The sequence below is a fragment of the Olea europaea genome, chromosome 8 (assembly GCF_002742605.1).
Source record: "Olea europaea var. sylvestris chromosome 8, O_europaea_v1, whole genome shotgun sequence".
NCBI classification, from domain to species: domain Eukaryota; kingdom Viridiplantae; phylum Streptophyta; class Magnoliopsida; order Lamiales; family Oleaceae; genus Olea; species Olea europaea.
Genome location: NC_036244.1, coordinates 13,161,244 through 13,170,310, shown reverse-complemented (window position 1 = coordinate 13,170,310; position 9,067 = coordinate 13,161,244). Strand labels below are relative to the sequence as shown.

At 35.7% G+C, this 9,067-nt stretch overlaps 2 protein-coding genes across 7 annotated transcripts in view; one reads left to right on the top strand and one right to left on the bottom strand.

Moving 5' to 3' along the window:
- The first annotated feature begins 735 nt into the window (after positions 1–735).
- Positions 736–4,371, top strand: LOC111398847 (heparanase-like protein 3). Of its 2 annotated transcripts, XM_023025971.1 has the most exons (11): positions 736–881; positions 1,204–1,255; positions 1,485–1,898; positions 2,023–2,059; positions 2,134–2,317; positions 2,399–2,547; positions 2,635–2,865; positions 2,950–3,139; positions 3,224–3,349; positions 3,792–3,891; positions 3,965–4,371. In XM_023025971.1, the coding sequence occupies exons 3-11, from the start codon at positions 1,605–1,607 to the stop codon at positions 4,322–4,324; spliced, it is 1,671 nt and encodes a 556-aa protein (XP_022881739.1). In that variant the 5' UTR covers positions 736–881; positions 1,204–1,255; positions 1,485–1,604; the 3' UTR covers positions 4,325–4,371. The 2 variants fall into 2 exon arrangements, with proteins under 2 accessions (XP_022881739.1, XP_022881738.1); XM_023025970.1 differs by lacking the exon at positions 1,204–1,255 and having other exon boundaries at positions 737–881.
- A 135-nt stretch (positions 4,372–4,506) lies between these two features.
- The window catches only part of LOC111398846 (cysteine--tRNA ligase, chloroplastic/mitochondrial-like), a 6,724-nt gene continuing 2,163 nt past the window's right edge, over positions 4,507–9,067 (bottom strand). The window contains exons 2-9 of one of the 5 annotated variants that reach the window (XM_023025965.1): positions 8,805–8,868; positions 8,324–8,485; positions 7,839–8,009; positions 7,062–7,343; positions 6,701–6,826; positions 5,837–6,040; positions 5,408–5,587; positions 4,507–4,960 (exon numbers count right to left, since the gene is read on the bottom strand). In XM_023025965.1, coding sequence (XP_022881733.1) covers positions 4,724–4,960; positions 5,408–5,587; positions 5,837–6,040; positions 6,701–6,826; positions 7,062–7,343; positions 7,839–8,009; positions 8,324–8,485; positions 8,805–8,868 — 1,426 coding nt within the window. In that variant the 3' untranslated portion in view covers positions 4,507–4,723. Of the gene's footprint in view, positions 4,961–5,407; positions 5,732–5,836; positions 6,041–6,700; positions 6,827–7,061; positions 7,344–7,838; positions 8,010–8,323; positions 8,486–8,804; positions 8,873–9,067 lie in introns of all 5 variants that reach the window. The other 4 variants (XM_023025966.1, XM_023025969.1, XR_002703422.1 and 1 more) reach the window with 4 other exon arrangements.

The following is a 9,067-nucleotide window of genomic DNA, read 5'->3' as shown; positions in this document are numbered from 1 at the left end:
AGGCATATTCAAAATTACGTGATCCTAGTGATCAACAACCCAACAGTTTTGTAACTCGGATCCAACTTGAAATTATTGGGGCAAGTCCAAGCCCCAGTTAGTTCATCTGTGTGTTTAGCTCACACTGGTGACATAATTTTCTGCCCTCGATCTATTAACCATTGTACTCGACCTTGAATTTTTCGAAGTCGTCCTGAATTTTCTTTTTATATTTTTTAAATTTAAATTTTACATCATTTTCCTGTTCCGCCTCCCAAAAAACCCCAGTTGAGCGGGGATGGGATGGCTGCTCCGGCCGATGCCCATCCTTGGTTCAATCCACCTATTATTGATCAGGAAGTCAAGGAATCCATATTATTAAAGTTATGTTTTAATGATTAAACCCATTATCTTTTAAAAGTTGAACAAGCATTATGTTGTTGAATGAAAATAATATGAATAGATAGTAAGAAGGTGATTGTACAAAATCACTGTCCAAACCTCCCTCCCTTGGTAAGCTCTTAAAGCACTCAATAATCCACGCTTTGACTAAAGTTTTGTGTGTTTCTCTCTCTCTCAAGGTTTATCTATATTTGATTGCATTATTACTATTTGATTTTATAAGGCATGAATGGTGCAGTGGGTCCCTACAGCTACATAACACTAGTCTCAAGATTTTCCACCTTACACGCATACATCATAAGGATAGATGAGGTATTAGCATGTTAAATGGATAGGTTCGATCTTTAGTCATTTGATTAGGGCCTCTTAAAATAATCTACGCAATTCATCGACTTCGCATCATCCGCACCTTGATCCGACTTATCACGAGTAGTTTGTTCAGTGTTCAAAACTCAACGATACACAAAGGTTGAGCACGAGCAAGATGAATGGATGGATGGGTGAACTTTTTTATTTATTTCTTGCGCATATATCTACTATCTATTACCCCTTTTGTTTTAGTCTTCACTGTTTATATTTTAAAGAAACTCTCTCCAACTTTTGTATTGTATTCTATTATTGATGCCATGCCCATGAGGATACAAAAACCAACTTCATATTTGTTTTAACCAATTTATTCAAAAACCTTAAAAACAACTGTTTTAAATTAGGTGTATTTACCATCTTATTACTCAAATTCTCACCAACCAATTATTGCTTTGCTTATTCTTTCATCATTAACATGTTAGATGGATTTAGACTTTGGTCCCACACTTTTCACAGGTTTAGGGAAATCTTACCAAATTTCATCTCTCAAAGGTTCCAGACCCCACAGGTTAAACCACTTTTTTTTTTTTTTTCTTTTCAAATTACCAACCTTTCTTTTTTATTCATAATGAAGTTATATACAATTTGCATTTTTAAATCTCTTAAAACAAGTCAAATTTTATTTATTTAATAAAACTCTCAACTTGCATCTAGGCAGAAACATTGGATTTCTACACCAGTTGCAAATCCTCTGATGTAGATAACTCTCTTTCTCACTAACAACCTTTCTTTATCAGTGGCAGTTAGTCTTCCTGTCATCAACAACTCTTCCTTCAATCAGTGAGATAAGATTTCCATTTTTATTGAAAACTTAATTGGTAAACATATATGTATATATATAGTCGACATACAGTTGAATGGCTTATTCAAAAAAGTCTGATACACTACTTCCAAATACACTTATTTATGAAATGTCTTCTTTGATGCATATTCTGGGCTTGAGCTTATGGCTCTTCTTGGCCAGCCAAAGCTCGAAAACTGCAGTTTCACAGAATCCTGCAGAGGTTGTTCAAGGAAGTGTATATATTGACGGAGGTTTGTCAATTGGTATGATAGATGAAGATTTCATTTGTGCTACAATGGATTGGTGGCCTCCCACCAAATGTGACTATGGAACTTGTAGCTGGGGCAATGCTTCGCTACTCAATCTGGTACTTCTTCAGCTTCTACAACTGAATTAATGTAAAATATCTTAGAAAAGAAGAAAACTGTAAAGAAACTGAAGTTGAATTGGTTCCCATTCAATTTTTAACCAAGTTTCATCTAATTTTACAGGATATTGGCAACAAGATTTTGCTAAACGCGATCAAAGGTATAGTACTGAATGTACATTAATGAAATATTTCTCTAGCGATAAACTTGGATTGAAAATTTATTTTATTGCAGCCTTTTCTCCCCTGAAAATTAGACTTGGTGGAACTTTGCAAGATAAAGTCATATACCAAGTTGGAGATGATCCCGGAGCATGTACCCAATTTGTTAAGGATAGCACAGAAATGTTTGGATTTACTCCAGGTTGCTTGCCCATGTCCCGGTGGGATGATTTAAATGACTTTTTCAAGATGGCAGGGTAACAATGTTTTTCCAAAATCTTCAACTGATAGTTCTTGAACCTATTTTACTGCTTTCATATACTTCTACACATTAACAGGGCAAAGGTTATCTTCGGTTTGAATGCATTAAATGGGCGTAAAATTGGCTCCGATGGGTCTACAACAGGAGCTTGGAACTCCAGCAATGCAGAATCTCTCATAAGATATACAGTCAATAAAGGCTACACTATTTACGGCTGGGAGCTTGGTTAGATTTCTTGATAGTGATGATAAACTCATAGTCCAAGTTTAGATGAGTTTAATTTAATTTTGATGTATCGTAAAATCTGATCAGGAAATGAACTGAGTGGCAATGGAATTGGAGCAAGTATTGCAGCAGATCAGTATTCATCTGATGTGATCAATCTTCAGAAAATAGTGCAAGATGTATATAGTGGATTTGAGACGAAGCCACTGGTCCTTGGACCAGGAGGATTCTTCGACGCAAACTGGTTCACAGTATTTATAAAGGGAGCATCCAACTCACTTCAAGTGGTTACACACCACATTTACAATCTTGGTCCAGGTATATAACTTGGGATAATCTCGAGTGCATCCCCTTTTAAAGAACTAAACAATGAAATTTATAAGTAAATTCTCTTGTGCATAGGCGTGGATGAGCACCTTGTTGACAAGATACTCGATCCATCCTACCTCGATGGTGGTTCGAAGCCCTTCAAAGATCTTCAAAGTATTCTCCGAAGATCTGGAACTTCGACCACAGCGTGGGTTGGTGAAGCTGGAGGGGCTTATAATAGTGGTCATAATCTGGTCACCAATGCATTCGTCTTTAGCTTCTGGTACATAATTTTTCTTTTTCTTCTTTAGTTTCTTGTTACATATTGATTTGAGACAGTTAAATTTGGTTCTTGGCTCTCAAATAGGTATCTGGATCAGCTTGGCATGACAGCAACTTATGATACTAAAACATACTGCAGGCAGTCATTGATTGGTGGAAACTATGGTCTACTCAACACTACCACCTATCTTCCAAATCCTGATTACTACAGGTGATCTTTATAAAGGGATAAATCTCACATTTGTTAAATACCGAAATGTAAACCAATATATAAAGGATTCGACTACTCATTCTAATAAGGTTGACTTTTTAGAACCCCACGACTTTACATGGTATAAAAATCAATTATACTCAACAAGTAATTCAATCTTATGATTAAAAATCAAAAAATGAGCAAACGGATTCCAATATTGATTTGCTGAAACGAGTCACCATCTTGCATGGCCTGTAAGGGATAAATCTCATACCGGTTAAATACCGAAATATAGACCAACATTTAAGAAATTGTGCTACTCCTTTAACCTTTTGAGATGGAACTCAAAAAAATCTTATTAATTCTAAGTCAACTCTTTGATTACAACAGTATACCTCACTATCAGTACACATATCTGGTGTTCTCATTTCGCATTTTGCCTAATAATTTGTTTATGCAGCGCTCTTCTTTGGCATCGTTTGATGGGAAGACGAGTTCTATCAACACGCTTTGTAGGGACAAATAAGATTCGTGCATATGCTCACTGTTCAAAGAATTCAGTAAGTAAAACAAAATTTGAATCTAACGTGTTGCTATAACAGTATAGTGATGTTTTTACGAACAACGTTACAGCGAGGAATCACATTGCTGTTTATCAACCTGGATAATACTACAGCAGTTGAAGTTAGCCTTTCAATCAAGAATGCCATCTTAGTCAAGGAAACATCCCAGAAGACAGAGTTTCAAAGGATAACTAGAGACAAGAAGGCCACATATCAAGTTATGAGAGAAGAATATCATCTAACACCTGAAGATGGTGATTTACATAGCCAAATAATGCTTCTAAATGGCAAAGCCTTGACTGTAAATTCTTCAGGGATAATTCCTTCATTAGAACCTAGGAGAGTAAATCTCTCAGACCCATTAACTGTATCTCCTTTCTCAATTGTATTTGCACAAATACCCTCTATTCATGTTCCTGCGTGTATCTGAGCATAGACAAATTACGTATATTGACATTTATTGATATATTCTGTACATTGATAGCCTTTCAAGTCAGAGACCGGAATAAGAATCTTCTAACAACAAGAAACTGTGTTCAAAATAGAGTCCAACTTCATTAACAATAAGAAGCAACGGAATGCACGGGTGAAAATTGCTTATTTTTAAGAATAGAACAAAATTTAATTTACCTTTAAATAAAAATGGTAAAAGGGTTCAAGAATAAGTTAATACAATTTCAACCGGCATGACTGTTTATAAAGTAAAATACATCACCGACAAAAAAAGCGCATGTTGTAATCCCAGATCCCATTCTACAAACTTGAAGAACTAACCGTGGATTTCTTATATCTTTGCAACATTATGAAAAAAGGAATGTTCCAAGAAGATTCAACTTGCTGCGACCAGCTGTTCTTGCAAAGCTAGAGGAATAGCTGGTCTCCAAGTAGTGCCTTCTGGGCTGTCCATGAGTGCAATGCCTACATCTGACAAATATTTTCGAATTGCATCAGATTCTTCATATTGCTTATTTTTTCTAGCTTTATTCCTTTCTTCAATCTTCTGTAGCACTTGATCTTCCGTCAACCTTGCACGCTTCAGTGCATAATCCCGCAGCTCTTGCAAAGCCTGGAATATGTATAAATATAAGCTTAAAATCAATTTTATTCACTGGTTAAGGATTAATGTCTGACAAGGCCTAATTTTGAAATAAAACCAACAGTTAACTGTAGAAAATGTGAGGCCACAAATAAAATGGAGGATGGTTTACATCGTAGAAGCAGATGCAATCAAAAGAGAGTTACCATAGATTTCAAAAGAATTTAAAGTAACATGAACTGAGTAATTTATGCCTTCGCAACAGACTCGAAACTTAATGGCCCTATGTCAGAAATGAAACATGTCTAGTGCAACATGAAAGCACCAAATTTTGGAATGTCATAACGGCCCCACGCAAATGCAGACACACTTAAACAATGGTTCTTTTTTTTATTTTTCATTATTTTACTTTTTTGTGGGCGTGTGGAGAGGTGTCTACAAATGAGAGAGAGAGAGAGAGAGAGAGCAATTTATTACCTCTGTGTAACTACCTGGAAAGAGTCCCAGAAGAGTCAGAACATTCCTTATGGTATTTTCCAAAGCAGCAAGTGACACTATTCGCAATTCTTGCTTCTTTCCCTGAGAAAACCACTCAGGTCGTAAAAGGACACGGGTGTACCTCAACTTACAATTGGAAAGTAGAATGCTACAACATAACTGAAAAGGATATCCACATTTAAGTTAAAATCTAGGAAATAACTATGTTGCCTAAAAGGACTGTAATGAGCACTGATTTATAGTTTCTGGAAACCACGTCCACTATCTCATCCATGCTTTGGATAATCTATGAAAAACACTTTCCTGATTTAAATTGAAGGAGAAAACAAGCATTCAGATATAAACCAGTACAAGAAAATTGTACTGACACGAAAAAATTGCTTAATCATTCAACTGAAACCAAAATACCTTACGAGTATGTAGAAGGTCATTGATGGTCTTCAATGGCTCTGACATTGCAGCCAAAGTTACAGGAGTATGAAAATCATCAGACATTGAAGTTAAAAACTCATCATTAAATTTGTCAATACAAAGTGCAGTTCCTGACGGAATGGAATCCTTCCGGCTTGCCTCATCGTGCTGGGACAGGATATTCTCACAATCATGTAACGTCTGCGACCAGAGCAAAATCTTAATATGGAAGTCTGACCTAACAGTAAAAATATGGGGACATACGAGTTTTGCAGCATTCCAGTGCCGAATATTACAGCTGTGTGAATATAGGAGCATCAACAAAGAATTTTAGAAAAAGTATTCTACATTGTCTTTAAAGAGACTTCGATCATTCTTCACAACCACATCACCAATGTTAATTTTGGATTGACGTTCCTTCGGAGCTTGTAATTATCTGTTCTATATTTTTATGTTGGCAAATTAAGAGCCTCCACATATTGAAAGTTGAATCCATCCTTTGTTTTTTTCCTTTCCATTCACTAGCATTTCTCCCATTTCATTGATAATGTTTGGATACTCTTTTTCTATTAAAAAAGAGGAAGGAAAAGTACCTGGCCCAAGGTTAAGAGAGAGAGGAAAAAAATCTACAGGGACAGACTTGGAAGCACAGTAAAGCAGTGCTTCAAGACAATATCACAAACACAAGGGGAATAACACATGCATAACTCTGAAGGCACAAGAACTTGCAAAAGCAAGTACTTCCGAAATATTCAAATTATGAAAGAGCTTGATGCAGGAGAAAAGGAATTGATATTTTACAAAATGAAACACAGAGTCAGAGCCCTCATTGTGCTTGTCCAAGGATAGATAGTATTGTACCTGATAGATGTAAAAAATACGGTCTGATGCACTTTCAAGCTGTATCTCTGAATAATTTATTGGCGAACGATAATGAGTCCCCAATAGGAAAAGTCTCAAAGCCAGTGGATGATAAAGCTCTAAGACCTAGAAATTAAAAACAAAAAAAGGACCCCAGTCAAGGAAATAGAGCAGAGAGAAACTACTACAATTGGAAGCATCAAACCAATCAGAATTTTCTGAAACCCAAACCATATCAGATTATTATGTGATCAGTCAAATTGTAGACAACGGGCATTTAATTTGTTTCTACATCTCCACTTGAGTCTAGGTTTGTGTGTGAGATAGAGAGAGGAACTTTACACAATTTATTTCCCTGTACCTGCCGAATTGTGAAAAAGTTTCCAAGAGACTTTGACATCTTCTCCGAGTCAATAGTTACAAATCCGTTATGTATCCAATAGGTTACATTGCTCATGTGGCATGCAGCACAGCTTTGCGCTATCTCATTTTCATGATGGGGAAAAATTAGATCCATTCCCCCACCATGAATGTCAAAAGAATAACCTAGATAAGTAGAACTCATGGCACTGCACTCGATATGCCATCCAGGTCTGCCAGGACCCCACGGACTATCCCAAAATGGTTCTCCCTCCTTTGCAGACTGCAAACAGACAGACAACCACTCGAATGATTGGAAAAAAGGCAGACCTTTAAAATGAATAAGGGTGAAAATTCTACAACCCATGTGGATGCAAAATTCTCTTTATTTAACTGAAAGTGAAAACTCAATGCCCTCACCCCCACTATCATTAAGGAAGGGAATGTTTTCAAGAAAAAGCATTGTAAACAAACTTATGGTCTAGTTAGATTGCTTAAACTGGCCTCCCTTCCGGTATAAAAATATGATATATGAAACACATAAAATCCAATCTACCATCAAACCATGAAACTAAAAATACTGAGATAAAAGTAAATTCCAGAACCTTTACGAAAGATATCTTGATTTATGACAATCAAGAAAGGATGCAACTATCAATTAACTATATATTAAGGCAGAAACCCATATATGCTGACACCATCTATAAATGAATATATGCATTTTTCTCTAATAATACATATCATATTTATTAACAGAGTTGATGTTATGAGCAATTACTTTCCATAATGCAAAGTCAGCTGGGTTTTTCTTCCTTGAGTCCACTGCCACCCGTTCACCCGCTCTATTATCTTCTAACTTACGGCCAGATAATCGTCCATAGTCTGGGAATTTGTCGACAGAGAAGTACACTGACCCTTGGATAGTGTACGCACACCCATTATCAAGTATCTGTTACAAAAGCATAGAGTCTGCACTTAATGCTGACATGATGAATTTCTTTGTAATGTCAAAAATCTAAGGATAAAATCAAAGAAAACAAATGAAATCGAGTTCAAATTAAAAGAAAAATTAATTTTCACTAGTTTACAATGATTTACACAATATCCAGGAACAATTTCCTTTCCAATACTACAAGGACAACAGGGATTCAATCTTGGATTACTCAAATTAAAGTCATTGATGTAACTGATGGCTTATATTTTGAGTTTCCTCAGCAAATAGAGAATATATATATATATATATATATATATATATAAAGATACCTGCTTAATCATCTCAATGATTTCTGGAATGTGATCAGACACTCGGGGTTCAATTGAAGGAGGAAGACAATGGAGATATGCCATATCACAATGAAACTCTTCACAATATCGTCTGCTTAAATTTATGGGATCCTCCCCCAACTCATTTGCTCTGGCAATAATCTACAGAATTCGAAAATTGCAGACTCAGCTATCCTGTCATACATATGTAAGAAATTGTTGGTACTTATAAGAAAGCTACAGTATCAACCTCTGTAAATTCTATGGCTTTCTCAAAAGTATAATATTATTAGTAGACATGGCAGATATGCACCAATACATCTTTCAGCAGCTTTCTCAAAAGTATAATATTATTAGTAGACATGGCAGATATGCACCAATATATCTTTCAGCAGCTTTCTCAAAAGTATAATATTATTAGTAGACATGGCTGATATGCACCAATATATCTTTCAGCTCTTTGAAACAAAACTTGACCCACCTTGTCATCAACATCAGTAAAATTGCGAACGTAGTTGACTTCATATCCCAAATACTTGAGGTATCTGCCTAATTTTAAAAGAATGGAAGGAAAAATGAAATTAGTTCTAAAACTTAATGCTTTACTACCAACAAGAAGCAGAAAAAATTTAGCCGAAACAGAAACCCAAAAGGCACCATGAAATTTTACTGAAGCACATATAACATGATTCTTCCAACAGAAGTATATAATACGTCTTTCTTGAACTAAAACAATCTTTTTTT